At 32.8% G+C, this 21,307-nt stretch overlaps 2 protein-coding genes across 2 annotated transcripts; one reads left to right on the forward strand and one right to left on the reverse strand.

Moving 5' to 3' along the window:
* The first annotated feature begins 2,127 nt into the window (after positions 1–2,127).
* Positions 2,128–3,210, forward strand: LOC132938779 (ATP-dependent DNA helicase PIF2-like). Its single transcript, XM_061005796.1, has one exon. The coding sequence runs from the start codon at positions 2,128–2,130 to the stop codon at positions 3,208–3,210; it is 1,083 nt and encodes a 360-aa protein (XP_060861779.1).
* A 66-nt stretch (positions 3,211–3,276) lies between these two features.
* LOC132938780 (uncharacterized) lies at positions 3,277–16,631 on the reverse strand. The gene is made up of 3 exons (XM_061005797.1): positions 16,574–16,631; positions 15,875–16,394; positions 3,277–3,421 (listed from the first exon to the last, which is right to left on the reverse strand). Exons 1-3 carry the CDS (start codon positions 16,629–16,631, stop codon positions 3,277–3,279), a joined length of 723 nt encoding a protein of 240 aa, XP_060861780.1.
* Positions 16,632–21,307: the final 4,676 nt, after the last annotated feature.

Below are 21,307 nucleotides of genomic sequence, written 5' to 3' on the forward strand. Positions count from 1 at the left end.
TTTGCTTAGATACATTTTTTATTCAATTATCTTTGATCTTTTCTATATAAATTGTCAACGCCCACGGACTAAGATATAATGGACTGGAAATGACATGATCGGCGGGGATCGATGGACGGCCACAAAAAGGTGTCACTTAGCTAAGACTGGGCAAATTAATGATTTTTTTTAACTCAGTTAAGTTAAGTTAATATGCACCAATAACAAAAAAATAAAAGTTAAAAGTTAATTTAACTATAGGTTAACTCAGTTAGGTTAAAAGTTAATACACACTTTTTGTTAACTTTTTATTAAGTTAAAAAAAAAGTTGATTTGTTTATACAACCCTAGCGTACTTTTTTTCCAACCCAAAACTAAAATATAGGATATACTGTTAATACTCATACAGTATTTCCATATAAGTTAGATTCGAATGATATAAATTTTTAACTTTAAACAATTTACGATACATATTTTTTGACATGAAAACGAAATAGACTGAAATAGTGAAATATTATAAAATTAAAAACAAAATAAATTAACTTAACTTAGGTCTTAAAATGAAAAATTAACTCGTTAATTTAACGTTAGTTAAGAAAGAAATTTAGTAAGATAACAGTTAAGTTAATGAAAAGCCAAAAGTAACTAGTTAAGTTAAAAAGTTAAAATAAAATTAATTTTTTAACTTAACTTTAACTTTTAACTCGTTAATGTCCAGCCTTGCACTTAGCTGATAAGAATACTGTTCTTGAAGTTTTCATCGCTACCGGTGGTTTTATTTGGCTACACAATTTGTATCTTAGTTCGTGTTAAATACAGAGGGCGCTGTGAACTCAAGGAACACATAACGACCCCACGTACTTTGCCTCTTGTACATACATTTGTGGCCGTGATAAGCTGCTCGTTTCCAGCCCATTATATCTTAGTCCGTGTCAACGCTTTATATGTTATCTGATAATTTTAAAGTTATCTATGCACAACTTTGTTTTTTAGTAATCACGCATCAATAAAATTATAATAAAAAAGGTGGGTAAGTAGATGTCGGTCCGCTGTACAGTAGGTCACAAGTGGGTGACTGTGTGATGGATTATATAAAATTTGAATTCATTGATATAATATCATTGGATACGTAGAACGATACTGAGCGGTGACGGTTTGTCAGTGTGGATATATTATTATAATTTATTTATATTGTTATTACTAATTACTTAATTATACAACAAAAAAAATGATAAGTATACATGTATATACAATATTATTTAGTTTATTAAGTTTTAAAAAACCTAAAAACTGTTTAGTTATGTGTTTTTTATGTAGGTAAAAAGAAGGATATCTTATCTTTTACTTAGATACATTTTTTATTCAATTATCTGTTATCTTATCTATTTAAATTGTCAACGCCTTATATGTTATCTGATAATTTCAAAGTTATCTATGCACAACTCTGTTTTTTAGTAAGCACGCATCAATAAAATTAAAATAAAAAGGGTGGGTAAGTAGATGTCGGTCTGCTGTACAGTAGGTTACATGTGGGTCACTGTTTGATGGATGATAACAAATTTTAATTCAATGATATAATATTATTGAATACGAAGAACGTTTCTGAGCGGTGACGGTTTGTCAATGTGGATATATTATATTGTATTTATATTGTTATTACTTATTACTTATTACTTATTAATACGGTAGCTGGTAAGTTGAATTAATATTATAAAATTACATCCAAATAATTTAAATTTTTATTCTTGGTAATCTATATATATAAAAATGGAGACAAAAAATTCGAAATTGCATCAGTTGAGAACGGTTGGGCCGATTTTGCTAAAATTTTTTTTAAATGTTAGAGAATGACGGGGAGGGGGTTTATAGCATAAATTATGGACCTAACTGATGTGAGTTAGAGATTTAGAGACAAAAACCGAGTTACGCCGGTGGCGCCATCTAGCAGAAAAAAATATAAATAATATAAAAATAATAATAATAATATATAATATAAATAATAATACAAATATCGATAATAGCTGGGCTTGAAATCGATTAATATCGATAAAAATCGAAAAAAAATAATATATTTTTATATTCTGGTAGATATACATTTTTTTTATTTTAGACACTCATAACTCTAGAGTAAACAAATACAAGGACGAGATGGTTGATGACATTTTGCACAGAGTTCGAATGACAAATTTTAATTTTGATATTGAAAGTAACGACGAGATGCGGAACGAAGCATTAGTTATGTTCGAAGACATGTGCGTGGTCATGTGCGGCAGTCTGTTGTCAACTTTGGGAATGCCAGCGCCAAATCGTTCGAGGCATGCTGCATTCAATCTTGAATTACAGCGGGAGAAAAACTATGATCTAGATGAGCAGGCTGAAAGAGTCCGAAAAAATGTGCCGCTGTTGAATTCTGAGCAGAAGAATGTATACGATTCGCTGATGAAGGTTGTTGATGATGGAACGGGAGGCATTAACTTTCTCGATGCTCCTGGAGGGACAGGCAAAACGTTCGTCATTTCGTTGATTCTGTGTACAATTCGGTCAAGATCACAAATTGCGTTGGCTGTCGCATCCTCTGGCATTGCTGCCACATTGTTGGAAGGCGGTCGAACTGCACATTCAGCTTTGAAGCTGCCAATGAATCTTCTCATGGTTGACCAGCCTACATGCACAACGACCAAGAATTCAGCGACAGCGAAATTGATGCGAGAATGCAAAATCATCATTTGGGATGAATGCACGATGGCGCATAAACTAGCTTTGGAGGCAGTTGACCGAACGATGAAATATTTACGAGGTAATTCGAGAGGATTTGGTGGGGCAATGATATTGCTCTCCGGAGATTTTCGTCAAACACTTCCCGTCATTCCGAAATCTACTGCTGTCGATGAAATTAATGCATGCCTGAAATCGTCGTTTTTGTGGCGGCATGTAAAGAAGTTGAAATTGACCACAAACATGAGAGTTGCGTTGCAAAACGACCCATCGGCTGCTGAATTCTCGAGACAACTGCTAGCGCTTGGTAATGGACACATTCCGATTGATGTTGTTACTGGATTAATATCGTTTCCGGCAAATTTTTGTGAGTTCACATCGTCGAAGGAAGAACTCATTACAAAAGTGTTCCCAAACATTGATGTCAATTATAACAATCTTGATTGGATGAGTGAACGGGCAATACTAGCAGCGAGGAATAAGGACGTCGATAGCTTGAATTTTAGTTCAGAGTGAAATTGCTGGAGAACTGCGTTCATACAAATCCGTCGACAGCACGACAGACGAAAACGAAGCGGTCAACTATCCGACAGAATTTTTGAACTCGCTTGATGTGCCCGGAACTCCACCGCATAATTTGCAGGTAAAAGTGGGATCGATCATAATTATGTTGCGGAATCTAAATCCTCCTAAATTGTGTAATGGTACACGATTGTCCGTCAAGAAACTGATGAACAATGTAATACAATCAACGATCATCAAGGGCAATTTCAAAGGGGAGGAAGTCCTTATCCCACGAATTCCGATCATTCCAACAGACCTTCCATTTCAGTTTAAGCGGATTCAGTTTCCCGTTAAATTGGCTTTTGCGATGACAATCAATAAATCGCAAGGCCAATCGTTGGAAGTCTGTGGGATCAATTTGGAATTTCCATGTTTTTCGCACGGGCAGCTGTACGTTGCCAGTTCGCGTGTTGGAAAACCGTCTTCGTTGTTTATTTTTGCACCAGAAAACAAAACGAAAAACATTGTTTATCAAAATGCATTATATTGATTTATGTAAGAATTCATTACAATGGAATACTTGAATTTTATTATCAATCTATGCTTTATTTGAAGGCGTATCAGAATTTTTATTCAGGGCAACGGAAAAGTTAAGATTAATTTTGAAACCATACACCGAATATTAAATAACGAATTGAACAAAGCTTGAGTCACATATAGTTAGTACACTTAATGGGCAACGAAGTGCACGGGTTCAGATAGTTTATTATGTAATTCCTCCAAATTTGAACAAAAAAAAACTGCGATTTATATTTGTGTGATACTGTGACTATATTATTATACTCGATTTATATTGTTATTACTATAATTACTTAATAATGCAGTAGCCGGTAAGTTGAATTAATATTATAAAATTACATCTAAATAACTACAATTTTTATTCTTGGTGATTTATTATGTAACTCCCTCTAAATTTGAACAAAAAAAAAACTATAAAAAAAACTGTGATTTATATTTTTAAGATTTTTTGGTTACGGAATAACCTACATACGCGGAACCTTGTTGTTGTTTATACATTTTTAACTACAAAATCATTTTGAAATTTTGAAAATGTTGTCGAAATTCGAACTTTAAATATTTATAAAAAAAAATTGTAACTTTCTATGTATTACATTCTGAGCGAAGCGATGATTGTATTGATTTTACAATGATGTGTGTTTTTTTTTAATTTTTTTTTAAATTTTTAAATTTTTAAATTTTTTATTTTTGTGTCTGTCATCACCTTTTAGGACAGTAAAAGTGCTTGGATTTTCTTCAACAGTAACTTTTCTGATAGAAAAGTGAATCTAGTTGGTATTTTGGGGGGGTCAAAAGTAAAAATTTCCCAGTAGTTTTCAAGAGCGACGTGAAAAACAAAAGAAAAATTAAGGAAAAACGGGAATTTTTACGCAAAATCTGTTTTCGAGAAAATCGATTTTGGCTTTTTGTGTAACTCTAAAACAAATGACCGTAAAGACATGAAATTTTGACTGAATGTTTATATTTTCTATACACCATAACATTTTCCAAATATGTTGACTTATTTTGAGCTGTTTACGGACATTGTAAATTTCCATTTTTTTTAGTTTTTTTTTTCTATAAATATTAATAAAATTTTATCTGTTGAGTAAAAAAGCTTGAAAATTTAATAGAAGGCTCCTAGGTTATTGTTTCAAAAGCAGATGAAAAAAATTAAAAATCCTTAGTCGCGGTTTTTATCTATAAGCATTTAAAGTTCAAATTTTGACAAAATACGGAAAAATCACGAAGATTAGCAAATTATTTTGAGTTGAGAATTCATAAAAATTTTTCTTTTTAAATCTAAGATTTGAAAATGTAATATAAGATTACTCATAAGTTTTTCTACCTTTATCAAAAAAAAAATGTCTACAAGAAACTTAAATTAAATTTTTATGAGCGTTTGAAATTTATATTTTTACAACATTTGATATTCACTCGATTTCTCATGTAACAATTTTCTTATTTTATTGTAATTAAAAAACCAATGACTGTAGATACTTGAAAATTTCACTGAATGTTTATATTAGCATTTTCTATACACCATACAATTTTGAAAATATTTTGACTCTTTTTGAGTGGTTTACGGACATTGTCAGTTTTCAATTTTTTTAGTTTTTTTTTCTATAAATATCAATAAAAATTTATTTGTTGGGTAAAAAAGCGTGAAAATTTAATATAAGGCTCCTGATATATTGCTCTAATAGCAGTTGAAAAATATTAAAAATACATAGGCACAATTTTTTTTTATAAGCATTTAAAGTTCAAATTTTGACAACATTTATCAAATTTATAATTTATTAATTATTTTGTAGTTAAAAATGAATAAAATGTTTAACTTTTATGGCTAAAGATTGAAAATTTAAAACAAGGCTCCACGTAAATAGGTTATATATAAATTACTTTATTCACAATAATATCATCAAATATACTTGGTAAAATCATAGGCTGACTGACCGTTTTCGCTCAGAATCGTTTTTCTTATACAATGATATTATATCATTGAATTCAAATTTAACACCATCCATTACAGTGACCCACTTGTAACCTACTGTACAGCAGAGCGACATCCACTTATCCACCTTTTTAATTATTTTTTTCAAAAAAATTTTATTTTAAACGTATGTGATTTTGACTATTGTCTTATTAACATTTTTATTATTTTTTCAAACATATTTTATTTTAGGATTAAATGATTATGACTATTATTTTATTAACACTTTTATTATATTTTAAAAAGTTTGTTTTAATCGTAAATGATAATGATTATTGTTTTATTAACATTTTTACTATATTTTTCAAACCATTTTTATTTTATATGTTAATATATTGCAAGACTGATATTTTTTACAGCAATACGGTATTAATTTTTTGTAGGAGTTAACACTATCTTTTATAGGAATTAACACTATCTTTTGTAGGAGTTAACACTATCCTTTGTAGGAGATAACACTACATTTGTAGGAGTTTACTATTCCCCATTAAAAAATTTGTGTGGTGAATAATGCATGTAACTCAAAGCAATGCAACTCAATGATTATAAATGGTCACAAAATTAAATTTAATGTATACTTACTGGCCCCAACTTTTTCTAAAAAAAAAAAAAAATAATAATAATTTATAATAAATGTGATATTTAATATGGATCTGCTGTAAGATATTAACAAGAAGAATAAAAATACTATACAAATGTTTATTTAAATAAACCAATTTGAAAGCGATTGAATGTATGATGAAATATTGATAAGTAATTCATTTTAAAATGTTAGGTAGTAGATTTTAAGAATTTAAGAACCCAGACACTTTTTATAGAAATTGTATCTAGATAAGGTATTTCAACTAAACGGATTCATAGCCAAATCCTAAATAGTACTCAGTGAGTAAGTATAAATATGATGATTATCAGCATTACGTGAGTTATGAAACACAAATCACATTAATTCATTTATAAAATACAACGAATTAAAAAAATAAAATAAAAACAATATGCCCGTACCTCTTAATGCTAAAAATAATATAATAAAAATAATATTTAATGAATAATATAAACCTCATGATTCACAGTCTAAGAATAATTATCAATTGGGAATACCTAATTATTATTTTCCATTGTATCTACAAAATTTATCATTGAAAAAGAATTTCTCAATGATCTACAATGATCTACGGGAGTCAGTTGTTTGCATAAATATTGATCCATTTTTTTAATTCAATATATAGTTATTTATAAGTTACTGCAGTAATTAAAGTAAAACAGAAAATACAGTGATTATATAATAATTCCACAATAACACCTCTCTGCCCTATCCATACAATTATTTATCATTATTGCGTCGAAGGACATTTAAAATATAAAGAAATTAGTTTTGCTGGCAACCAGCTGCTAAATATAACAGTTAAGTCGTTATCACTTATCGGACATGTAAATAATATAGCGTTGGACGCGTGTAGTCATATAGCCTAGCGAGTAGTGACTAGTGTGCATTAAAATTAAGGCCTCTTCAAACCCTATAAATTGTTCATCAGATCAAACAAATCAACTCAGAAGTCACCCAGACGTCAATCAATCATCATCCCGAGACGGTGCTTCTCACAACGATTATACGATGTGCCACGTCGGTGCAGTACACTGCTACAATCAACATACATGACGTCGCCAACATGATTTCTGAAAGAGGGGGGGATCAAAAAATAAAAACGACATAGCTAAATGGGAGGGGGAAATTTTAAAATCCCCCACCCTCTTAAACTTTTTATTAAGGGAATAAAAAGCCAATGGGGCCAATGGGGGATCTGACCCCCACGATCCCTCTTGTCAACACCACTGACCTTAGCAACTGATAAGAATTAAGGTGCTTTTAGTGTGTCATTTTATATAATGTAAAGATTTGTGATTTGATAAAGATAAGTTAAGTTTGCATCTGTTCGAGCATATTATTTTCAATATTTTTTAATATTTTGTAAAATATTTAGTATTCAAAATTAAAAAAAATTATAAAATTTAAAATGTTTATTCCCATCAACAAGTTGATTTTGAATATTTTGATCTAATGATTAAATTATATTGATATATATGCAGGTCCATACTATGTATACCCACACTAATAATAACTTACTACTAACGAAAAGCAAATATTAAACTTCACAACTGTTATACTGATCATAAAAGAATTAATATCTGCTCAATTAATTTCAATTATGAATTATGCAACGTGGTAAATCGATTTGTTTTGCAGATAATTCATTTATACCGATATTTTAATAGCATATAGTTACCTTTTGTGGCTGGAATAAAATAAAAACTGTAGTTATGAATTATAAAATAGGTTGTAATATATAAATAATATACTCTTATATACTTAAATAAACTTATAGAATGAATATACCAAAACGAACATACTTGGGTGTTAAAACTCAAACGCAATTAAAATATATTACGCAATATAAAATAATATTAGTTAACCATACATTCCTTAGCGATTACATCATCATTTAAAAATAACAACACATCTCCACAATAAGCAATTATCATCACGAGGCGGACACACACTAAAAGATGCCCATATTTGGGCATACACAAATAATAAAAATATAAGAACGTTACACAACACCAATACATTATTACGCAACTAGCTTTCTATCTCATTAAAAAACAGCATATAATATTTACACCTACATAGTATGCGCACTGTACGACATTTGTTCAAACAACCAAATATCAGTGCCAAAACTATTCACAACCAGAATAATAAGATAGCACCTAACATACAAAACACTATAATCGTACCAATACTGCCAAAAAACCATCGACAAGAATGTGCAAAAACACAACATGAATGCACGCGCATTTGCAGTTCACACAACAAACGTCTATAGTTTCCTTACATAAATGCAACGCACAGTGCACAAATCAACTCAGAAGTCACCCAGACGTCAATCAATCATCATCCCGAGACGGTGCTTCTCACGACGATTATACGATGTGCCACGTCGGCGCAGTACACTGCTACAATCAACATACATGACGTCGCCAACGCCGCAAACAGCGAAAATACGTGCTACCGCATAGTTTTTCTTAATCTGAAATTAATCTTTCTCCACGAAGTTAACTTAACTATTGCGTTTGTTCTAACACCAAGTATGAGTTAATTTTGGTTTATTCATTTTATTATTCAAACCTAAAGAAAAACATTTCATATAATTTACTACACTACCTGAACAATCCTTTCATAACACCAGACTGTTAAGAAACCTCCTACTCAAATACTATCAAATGCTGCACTTCCAACAGCCAATTCCAATTGACAAATAATACATATATTTTAGATTCATAAAAAACCACTATAAATGAAACACACCTTAGGCGCTGCCTAATGTTTCATTGTCCATGCATTTTTTAAGTGAACAGCACATATATTTTACACTCTATGATAAATTATCGATTCCGTACTCAACTAATAATATTCTGTAGTAGAAATAAAAATAATGTATGTGAACATCTTAATTTTCCATACCCTTTGTAATTTGTCGCACTTCCCCGACTTCCCATCCCTCTATTATTTTTATCTCACTTCAAGGTTTTCATAATATTACTTAACTTAAGATCATGGAATCAACTAAAAATTAAAAATACTTAATTTAGACCAATACTGAAATGTAATAATTGATGAGTGACCAACATTTTTTTTATAAAGAACCAAAATATTCATTGTAGGTACTTTAAAAATTTGCACCCCAACAACATGTTTATTGAATGTAATATAAATTATGCATATAATAAAAATAAAACAACTTACCTGCGGCATCTAGAAATAAAGTCATTGGTTGTAATTTATAAGTATAATAATTAAACATTTGTAATATGTTTTCATTAAAGAAAAAAATCTAGAGATTAGTTTGAAAAGTTCTCAGTAAAATATGTTGAAAAATGAACAATAGGAGACTAAGTTTGAAATCAAAAACATTTGATAGAAATAAGTAACTAATATAAATTTGATCTTAATTATTAGGTTATTAACGGAAAGGTGTACAAAGTGGCCATAGTGGATAAAGTGGTCAAATCAAATCTTATTATTCTGTCGTAAAGAAATAAACAGCTGGTTATGTCACGTGGATTGATTCATACCCAGTATTTGTTCTTATACAGTCCACTATTCTCCAGAACAGTTATCATATTTATCAACTGATAAACCACTAATGATAATATCATTTGCCGCACGGACTAATATATACAGGACTGAATACGAGATGAATATTGTGGTTATGAAATGTAGTACAACAGGCGGAGTTCGGGGGGATATTTTCCTTTTAGCATTACCAGCGCCGTCTTAGTGGATACTTATGGAACTAGAACATATCATACAAATGTATAGTTCCATAAGTATCCACTAAGATAGCGCTAGTAATGCTAAAAGGAAAATATCCCCCCGAACTCCACCTGTTGTACTTTATTTCGTGGTCAACCCACCACACCCTCCAACCATATCATGTCCTGTATATCTTGGTCCGTGGTTTGCCGTTTCCACGGACTAAGATAAAATGGACTGGAAAAGAGCAGCTTATCTGCGGCATCGAAAGTATGTACAAGAGTCAATTGTGGGGGGTCTCAATCATAATTGAGAGTTTACAGCACCATCTGTATAAAACACGGACTGAGATACAAAATGTGACGCTAAATAAAACCAATGGTAGCGCTGAAAACATTCAATTATAATTGTTAATGATAACAGAGGATCATTTTGCGGGCCGTCCCCTATCACCCGCCCACCATGTCGTTTCCAGTCCATTTTATCTTAGTCCGTGGCCGTTTCCATTTGAACCTTTTGAATTTATCGGTATCGGTTCCGGTTTCTGGTTTTCTGGTTCTCAAAAAATAAAATAACTGTTATATGAATTATACGTGTTGCGATTGTGGTTTTGTCAAGCGAGCGGTGGGTTGTCGGTTCGGCGGTCGACGTAAAAGAGCGAGACGAGTGCCAGCGGCCGGTACTCGTCCATGCGACTTGTCTTCCCGTCCCGCGCTGTGCCTTTTACGCAAGGTGGGAGAGTCGACGGTGTCATTACTCGTGGTGGTGGTTGACATAGTGTAGACTGGGTCGCGACGGTGCCTGTACGTTGTACTATAACCTAACCTTTTTTTTTTATAGTCGCCGATACGTACCGGGTTACTATTGACTATACATTCAGGAACTGACAAACTAGCTATACAACGTAAACGTTTTACAACATCTTTACATTTCATGCTTTTCCAAATTGCCAAGTTGTATTTTCTGTTATTTCCAATTGATTAAAACACCATTTTGAGAAGAATAAATATTTCTTATATAAATTTACCAAGAATCATTCAAACAAAAATAAACTATAAATATCAATGAAATAAAAAAATTCAAAAAATGTAACTTACGCTCTACGGTGTCTCCTGGAAAATAATTAATAAAATATTAAAGAGGTAGTAACCATATTATTTGTCAAAGAAATATTAAATTGAAAGTCCAGAAAGAAATTGGTATGGTGTATAATGAAGAGTATAATATATTATAGTACATAATGCACGTTTAAGTCATTCGAGTATAAAGCAAACTGTTATAAACTCCCCATGGAGATTGGAGAACTAGTATCATTTATAAATTACGATAACTTAGGATTCATTATAAATTAACATGCTTTAAAAAAAATCAGTGGGAAATTATTTTTATAATTTGGCAACTTATATTTATTGGTTGAACTAAAAAAAAATATGATTCCTAAACAATGTATACATTAATTATAGTTTCTGGGATCAAGCAGAGATCAAAGTTTTCGGTTGTCGGCAATAATTATAATAATTGCGTTTTGTAAGTACATACGCGTGGTTGAAGTGAAACTTCTATACAGAGAGTATGAAAAAAAAAGATTATCTCCAACTTGGTTGTCATCACATTTAATTTTCACTCAAATAAAATTATGAAACTGCTTATACTGAATAATATTTATGTACTTACTAGACATCCCTAGAAAAAAAATAATATTTTTATGTTAGGTACTGTCATTAATATAATTTGTAAAAAATGATCACATAGAATTCATTATAAATTATCATGTTTAAATATATTTAATAGGAAATTATTATTTTTGATTGAACTATAAGATATGATTCCTATGTAATAGGTTAATTTACAGTTTCGGGGATCAAAAAGATGCAATTAAGGACAAACAAATTTTAAATGTAGTATAAGTTTCCTCATATGTAACATTTTTTAAAAAATATCAAATTCTATGACGAATAGTCATATTTTTTTGATGACCATTTAAACTTGAATTTGTATGAAATTTATAAAAATCACACACATTTGAAAATCAAATTATAACTCCAGTCAGAATCTAAATATTTAAAATAATAGTTAAATGTTAATTCACATTAGGTATCTATTACAAAATTAAAAATAAATAAATTATACATACATATAAATTCAACTATAAATAATAATGTTTAATTAATGAAAATATGGTAAAATCATAAACTATTATCGGCATATTTAATAAATCATGACTTAAGCAAAAACTTGAAAAAAATCTTTCTGAATGTTATTAAATGTTTTTCTAAACTTAATTAATATATTAAAAGGAATATTTCTAAATCCAATAACCGTTTAGGTAATTAAAAAGTAAATTATTTAATACTCTAATTAATATTCCAATTTAATAGGTAATATTATAACGGAATCAATCCTCCAGTCTGGTGACTTTTTCGCTTGTTGTTTTACCAGACAGACTTAGTGTTCGACCTTGTCACGTTGGTTTTGTTGTCGTTTCTTCGGAGATCCTTGATTGTTCTGCGTTTAATTAGTCCGACCCACCAGTGTAAATATAATGTCACTGACACTCATTGTCGTCCAATGAACAACTCAAATATGTGTAACTGAGTATAGCCGGACATCTCAACTAAGTGCTGGTGTGCAACCACATGAGGTGGATAACTCGAATACGTGCCATCTAGAACACAGGGAATTAAATGGACGACTCTAATAAGTGCCATTTTAATGTCCTGTAATCTGCGACTCATATTCCTCAACCATTGTGATAGTCTAGATTAGGCAGCTTAAATAGTTAAATGACCCAGGATTTGTATGCAAATCAACTTTTAGATAAAATTAATTAAATTTGATTGTTGTACCTAGTTAAAAAAATGTCCGTAGATACTTGAAATGTTCACCAAATATTTATAATATAAATCACTATGTATGACAATATTTATATTATTTATTACGTCCTGACATAATATTTTGGATCTATTTAAGCGGTTTATAGATAATCTTAACTTTATTTTGATTAGGTAAAATAAAAATGAAAATATTGTATAAGGCCCTCCCTATGCCACTGTTTTGAAATAGCCATAAATACAGTTAGTCATAATTTTAGATTCTGAGTGGAACGATGAATGTATTAATTTTACAATGATGTGTGTGTTTTTTTTTTGTGTCTGTCATCACGGTTTGGGGCAGTAAAACTGATTCGATTTTCTCCAACAGTATCTTGTTCAATGGGAAAGTTAATCTAGTTCGGGAGGTCAAATTTTATAATTCTCAACAGTTTTCAAAAACAGGAATTTTTACACAAAATCGGATTTCCACACAATCGATTTGGTTTTTGGTGTAACTCTAAAACAAATGAACGTATACATGATATTTTCAATGGTTGTTTATATTTGTATTTGCTGTACACGATAACATTTTCAAAATATTTTGATTGGTTTTGAACTGTTTATGAATATTTTCTGTTTCCAATTTTATTAGTCTTTTTTTCTATGAATGTCAATAAAACTTTATTTGTTGGGTAAAAAGCTTGAAAATTTAATACAAGGTTCCTACTATATTGTTACAATGATATTTGAAAATATACAAGATTACAAGATTGTCCATAAGTTTGTCTACCTTTATCAAAAAAAAAATGTCTACAAGAAAGTCAAATTAAATTTTTATGAGCGTTTGAAATTCATATTTTTATAACATTTGATATTCACTGGTTTTCTCATGTAACGATTTTCTTATTTTATTGTAATTAAAAAACGAATGACTTAAAAATACTAGATAGTAGATACTTTAAAATTCCACTGAATATTTATATTAGCCTTTTCTATACACCACACAATTTTGAAAATAATTTGACTCTTTTTGAGCTGTTTACGGACTTTTTCAGTTTTAAATTTTCTTAGTTTTTTTTTCTATAAATATCAATAAAATTTTATTTGTTGGATAAAAATTCGTGAAAATTGAATGCGAGGATCTCGATATAATGTTACAATAGCAGTTGAAAAATATTAAAAATACATTGGCACAGTTTTTTTTTATAAGCATTTAAAGTTCGAAATTGATATAATTTATAAAATTTAAAATTTAATAATTATTTTGTAGTTAAAAATTTATAAAATGTTCAAAAATGTATAGCTAAGGATTGAAAATTTAAAACAAGGCTCCACGTAAATAGGTTATATATAAATTACTTTATTCAAAATAATATCAACAAATATACTTAGTAATATCATAGGCTGACTGACCGTTTTCGATCAGAATCGTTTTTCTTATACAAGATATTATATCATTGAATTCAAATTTAACACCATCCAATACAATGACCCACTTAAAACCTACTCTACAGCAGAGTGACATCCAATTACCAGCTTTTTTTTTACTTTTTTCAACTATTTTTATATACATTTTAAGTTATAATATGTACGCTTTCCATACAAATCACAATCATTTTAATATTATATAATAACTCCACTTAGAATCTTACACTGAACAGTAAAGGGGCAGTACTGGTTTGCGAACAAATATCAAAAAAACAACTTGTTTGCGCACAAAACTATCACTCGTTTGGGAACAGTTGAGCCTTAACCATACACATGGTTTGTGCACAATGACCTTTTAGAGTTTTAGACTTTAATTGTTTAATACCTTGTGTTAACACAGGCATTGCATTGTGTAATAATATGTAAGATAAGCCCCACCAATTATATGGGTGTAGTCTAACACTATTGTGTATCTTGACATTGACGTAAGTCGGTTGGAGACCTGCATTGGATGCGTCGTCCTGTAAGCCGGACCGAAAGGTGTCTTTTTTTTGTAACAAATAACTAAAGCGTGTGTAATAAGTTTTGGGTAATGAAGTGGTGATATTTTTCATTAATAAGCAAATTATTAAAGTATATACATTTTTCTTCACCCTTAACAGACTTAGTAGTTTCTATGAATGTATTCATAGGTGTGGTTGAAAATGCATGTTTATACTTCCTCATTAATAGTCGTTAATAAATTATATTTAATAGTTGTTCAAGTTAAAAATGCATGTTAATAATTGTTAATTCTAATACTATATATAGGTTAGAGTCACAAATTCTATGTAGGTACGCCATAGTACGCACACTATAAGTTCTCGAGACTTACTGTTTGTAAGGTATTAATTTCCTATACATTTCCGTACTCTTAATCAACGATTATCAGTGCCCAAAACAGATAAATTATTATCCAGTTGTACATTTAATATAACCGTGTGTGCAAAAAAGTTCCGATTTTTCAGGTAAAAATCATAGATTGTGAGCAAACAAGTTGCAGCCCAGTAAAGTATGGAACGCGCATTGTGTATTAATTCTATCAAAAAAAGTGTAACATCTATAGAACCTGCCATATTGAGTCTGCTAATGATTCTTTCCTTGTTTTTTATTTAATATGATTATTTTATTGGCTTATCTCATAGAGTAATATAGAAGCGGAAGTCTGAATGATAATTGTAGTGCAAACCATAGTTGCTGATCACTAGGGATGAGAACTTATAGGAGCTAAAATAGACAAAATATGCATGCAAATATGTAAGGAAAAATTATGATATACGCATCAAAAATTAGAAAATATGCAAAAAATATATTTTAATATGCAATTTTTTCTGTAAATATAAAAACATGTTAACAATAAATTAAAATAAATAATATTTCGTTTAATTTGATTCTATTAAAATATAAATAATTTTTAACTGAGTGATAAAAAATTAATACTAGGTATAAATATGAGATGATAAATGATTGGTAGGTAAATAAAAATACAATTTTATAAGTCTTGTAATATATTTAATAATTATTTTTTCAAACCTGTAAATTTGTTGCATTGAACCACCAAAGTTTTTTTTAATATTTTCGACATCCAATCTCCGACGATTATCTGAAAGAATATTTTTGTTTCGCGAAAAACATCTTTCCACATCAGCTGAAGTTATGGGGGCATACTTGAAGTAAATAAGGTCATTTCCGGTTAAGTCTTCTGGAAATTCGTCCATAGATGTGATTTCTCCATTTAAAATGTTCGATATATTTCGTAAAATACTGAATCTAGTATTTTTTTCCAAAACATTATTTAGTTTTCGGTTTATTGCGTCGCCTACTTCACCAACTACGTCATTTAATTTATTTAGAACCGATTTAACGATCAATATTGAATCAATTGATGAAATATCCTGTCTTTCAAGTTGCGTTATTCTTGATGTTAAAAAACCATAATTTGAATGAATAAAAACCAAGTTAGCTTCTATAGAATTTTCACTTAAAAGTAGTTTAGCTTCTTTAATAGAAACCACATCATTTGAATCTAATTTTTGCAATACACCATGTATTTCTTTAAAATGTTCACAGTAGTATGAAGCAGCATTGATCCATGTCCCCAACGCGTAAGTATGGGTTCCGGTGGAAGCGGAATACCCGGAGCTTCGGTTTTAAATACGATTGTGCGAGATGGAGCTTTTAAAAACACTTGCTTCACTCTTGATATTAACTTGTCTACACGAGGAAACTTACCTCGAATTTCTTCTGCAACTCTGTGCATACCATGTGCCAAACAAGTGACATGCACCATTTTCGAATATAACGCTTTTATTGCTGTACCAGCTTTTTTCGTGTATGGAGCGGCGTCACTCAGAAATAAAAGCACGTTATTGTGTTGTATACCGTCTGGCCACAAAAGGAACATAGAATTATCAAAGAGCTTTGCAATTATTGAAAAGTTAACTTTTTCCAAAACTTCAGTTGTTAATAAAAATATTTTACCTGGCCCATCAATTAACAATTTTCCAACTATAACGTTGGCAATGAATCTACCTTCTACATCAGTAGTTTAATCTATAGAAACCCTTTTTTTTTCAGAGATATGTTTTCTAATATTATGCATTGTTTCATTGTAACAGTCAGTCACATATGTTTTTCGTAAGGCAGATTCGCTTGGAATATCATTAAGTGTATATTTTTATAAAAATGATCTAAATTCAATATTGGTGATTTTATGTAAAGGTATATTAGCACATACCATAACTTTACATAAATCTTTTGAAAAATGCGACTTTTTTGAATTACTTGATGTACTTGGTGTGAATAACTGTTGAGTTTTAAAATTTTGTTTACGGTTCAGCAATCGCTCATGTTTGGATGTCTTTAAATGCTGCGTAACGGTAAATCTTTTGTCAGAGTTAACTTTAACGGAACAAATTTTACAAAATAAAATGTCACCATCTGTAGAAAAAAACTTCTTCACCAAATTCTGTAGTATATTTCTTTATTCCATTCACTTTCGGCATTTTAAATTAGGTTTCTGAACGATCATACGAACGAACACACGATTGTTGTGAATACTAAGAACCCCTGGTTACTTTATATGTAGAATATATGTTATTAGTATTAGTGATATTGTACACCACCGCCGGCCAAAACGGAATGTGCTGAGCAAACCCTTTCGGCCCGGACGGAGCAACGACTCGCTGTGTATAACACAAGCTAGTCAGTCTTGGTTTTAAATCAGAGCCTTATGATTGTCAGAACCTCACATAACATTCGGAACATTTTATATCAATTATATTATTTTAGAAGCATCTGCCGTTACTAATGACACCCAATAAAGTTAATCTAGTTCTTTTCAATTTGTGTTGTGACTATATTTATTTGTGACTGAACACTTAAGTGCGTTCATAACACGATTATACAACAACGGTTGTCACTAGACTAATTGAATTAAAGTATTGATATAGCTATAAACGATTAGATAAGATACTAATCCTATATTTACTTTTATATACTATTAAATGTTATTGATTATTGACTACAAACTTATAAAATTTCTATAAAATAATAAATTATACTAATCCTATATTTACTTTTATATACTATCAAATGTTATTGGTTATTGACTACAAACTTATAAAATTCCATAAAATAATAAATAATTTTACTAAATATGCATTTTTATGCACAAAAAAAATATGAATATGCAACTTTTAAGAAAACTACCAATATATGCAAACATATGCAAATTTAAATACCAAATTTCAATTCATTAGGCTATAGAATAGATTTTTAGCTCACCTAGCTATAAATAGGAGATATAGAAAAAAATATGCAAATCCTATAACTTCTCATCCTTACTGATCACGTAAGACTAGAAATAGGGCCACAAATGTTCGTCAACAAACTCCTTTTCAGGGTCAATGACCGACGATAGGGCTTTAATTTTCTAATTTTGTCATACGTTCATTACAGAGATTTCCTCTATGGCTTATATTATACCAAATATCCACGGTTAATATATTTTAACCACGATTTAAGATAGTATGGTTGCCCTAAGAATCATTATAAAGTGTCTACTAAAATTACTATTACAGATGATGGATATTTAACAGCAGGAAAATTCACCACTAGCACTTATATGTAAGAGTGGCTACAAGCTCGAATACCGCGCTGGCTAATAAGGTCGTAAATCCTGTTCCTATATGGGCGCACATCATGTTACAAGTGATATTGCTAATTATTCTATTTGTTCTGGTCATATTCTATGATTACCAGTTTAAAACGAGTTTATCATAGGTCGGCGGGCAATCATACTATCTTAAATCTTACATTCAACCAAGGGTGTTATCTTCTTTTTTGTGGCGACCCCCACCTCGCTTATCGTGGCGATCACCGCGTTAGTCGTGGCCCGCCTCATCAACGTTCGTTCGCCGACCGCCACCAGTCGTTTCTCCCGCTTTTAAACCAAAACACGTGTAATTATTCTTTTTGTGTAATAAATATTTTTAGTAGCATTGATTTCTCGTCTCTAAGTTTTTTCAAGGTAACCTTTTTCCCTGTTGTGGCCTATCATCGTTGGTGATAGGGGGGAAATCTTGGTAACGCAGTTACCAAAGCCACAAATTGGTGACCTCGTGTTTTCTATCCGACTTTTTACATTTTTATAAACACACGATGTATTTCGGCAATCCTACACGTGACCTTCTCACGCTCGAGAGTGAGAATCAACCGCCGACTAACGAGAACACGAACCCGCCGCCCGATAGCGTGTCCGTCGCGAGTTTCGCACAAGTGCGTCTACCTAATTTTTGGCGGCACTCCCCACGTGAATGGTTTTTCCACGCCGAAGCCGTTTTCGCGAACCACCGTTTACGTTCCGACACCTCGAAAGCGAATTTCGTTATCGCCGCGTTAGACGAGGAAGGCATCAAGACAGTTTGCGACCTCATCGGGCCCGGAGTTTGTTACGAGAGCCTAAAACAGCGCCTCATCTCCGCATTCGCGGTACCCCAAACTACGCGTTTTCGCAGCATCGTCCAGCCAGGCGGTTTAGGCGATAGACGGCCAACACAATTGTTGCGCGACATGCGCTACATACTTCCAGACAGTATCGGTGAGGACGCCCTCAAGCAATTTTGGCTACAGAAATTGCCATCAACAACCGCCGCGATCATCTCCGGACAAGATGGGTCTTTGGAGGAACTCGCAGCACGCGCTGATCGGGTCATGGAGGCGACGTCCACTTACGATGTTCACGCGGTGAACACGTCCGAACCATCAACTGACCGATTCCGCTCAATCGAGAACGCGATAGCAGCACTCACGGCACAAGTCGCTAGTTTGGCCACACTGCAGGCCAACAAGTCTAATCACAGCCGCTCGAGATCGCGCTCCAAATCACGATCGAACAATAACAAAAACAACGGCATGTGTTTTTATCACGATCGTTTCGGTGCGTCCGCTCATAAATGCATAGCGCCTTGCACTTTTAAGTCTCCGGAAAACTAATAGGGGCGGCGGAGGCGAACCAGCCCACCGCCGCACTACGCAACCACCCTGTTTTCGTTTCCGATGTGCGTTCCGGTCGACGTTTTCTTATCGATTCGGGAGCCGACATCTCTGTCCTCCCGCCGTCCGCCGGTCAACACCCTACGTCCGACATCACACTCACCGCTGCTAATGGCACCCGTATTCAAACCTACGGACAAAAAACGCTCAATCTCGATTTAGGGCTCACCCGGCCCTTTACGTGGACTTTTGAAATCGCAGATGTTACCCGAGGAATTATCGGGGCAGATTTCTTACATTATTACGGTTTGTTAGTCGACGTTCGCCTTAACAGGTTGGTCGATTCGAACTCGGGTTTGGCATCCAAAATCGCTACCGCGACTACAGTTCCGCCGACCATTTGCGTGGTCTCTCAGCCACGTTTATGGACCAACTTGATCGCAGATTTTCCTAAGGTCACGCGGGAATCCCCCGTACCAGCCGTTTTCGCACACAACGTCGAACACGTTCTTTCGACCACCGGACCGCCGTTGTTTTCGCGACCACGTTGTCTCGCACCTGACCGTCTCAGTGCAGCTCGGAAGGAGTTCGATTTTATGCTCCGCGCAGGTATTTGCCGTCCATCGGACAGCGCGTGGGCCAGCCCTTTGCTACTTGTCGGCAAGAAAGATGGATCGTTTCGCCCTTGTGGTGACTACCGAAGGCTGAATGCAATCACCAAGGCGGACCGGTACCCTTTACCACACATTCACGATTTCACCAGCAATCTTCACGGTAAAACTATTTTTTCGAAACTCGATCTGGTGCGCGCGTATCATCAGATCCCCGTCGCACGCGACGACATCGCTAAAACCGCTGTAACAACACCTTTCGGGCTGTATGAATTTCCGGTAATGTGTTTCGGGTTGAAGAACACCGCCCAAACTTTTCAGCGTTTCGTTAATGACATTCTCCGCGGTTTAGATTTCGTGTTCGCATACATAGACGACGTTTTGATCGCGTCACAGTCCGAGTCCGAACATGAAACGCACTTACGATCTGTACTTGAGCGATTTCAAAAGTTCGGCGTCGCAATTAACGTCAACAAATGCGTACTAGGTGTACCACAACTAGTTTTTCTCGGACATGTCGTCAACGGCGATGGTTGTAGCCCGCCACCCGAGCGAATAGATCAGATACGAAACTGGCCACTTCCGGTTTCTAAAAAAGCACTGCAACGTTTCCTTGGTTCTGTCAATTACTACCACAGGTTTATACCAAACGCGGCACAACTGCAGTCTCCGTTATTCGAGCTCGCTTCGTCGGTCAAGCAGAAGGACGGCAAATTGTGTTGGTCACCAGAAACGCGACTCGCTTTTGACAAGTCCCGCAACGCTCTCGCGGACACGTTATTCCTTTGTCACCCGAGTATAGACGCTGATCTCCGATTGTGTACAGACGCATCGAATACAGCCATAGGCGCAGTCCTCG

The sequence above is a fragment of the Metopolophium dirhodum genome, chromosome 2, assembly GCF_019925205.1.
Source record: "Metopolophium dirhodum isolate CAU chromosome 2, ASM1992520v1, whole genome shotgun sequence".
In the NCBI taxonomy this organism is placed as follows: Eukaryota; Metazoa; Arthropoda; class Insecta; order Hemiptera; family Aphididae; genus Metopolophium; species Metopolophium dirhodum.

Coding starts and splice junctions, on each gene's coding strand:
- LOC132938779 (XM_061005796.1), top strand. CDS start 2,128: ATGGTTGATGACATTTTGCACAGAGTTCGAATGACAAATTTTAATTTT.
- LOC132938780 (XM_061005797.1), bottom strand. CDS start 16,631: ATGGTGCATGTCACTTGTTTGGCACATGGTATGCACAGAGTTGCAGAA. Junction 16,395..16,573: donor AGTTGCAGAAGAAATTCGAG/GTAAGTTTCCTC, acceptor AACATTTTAAAG/AAATACATGGTGTATTGCAA. Junction 3,422..15,874: donor TCAATGCAACAAATTTACAG/GTTTGAAAAAAT, acceptor ATTGTTCATCAG/TTTCTTGACGGACAATCGTG.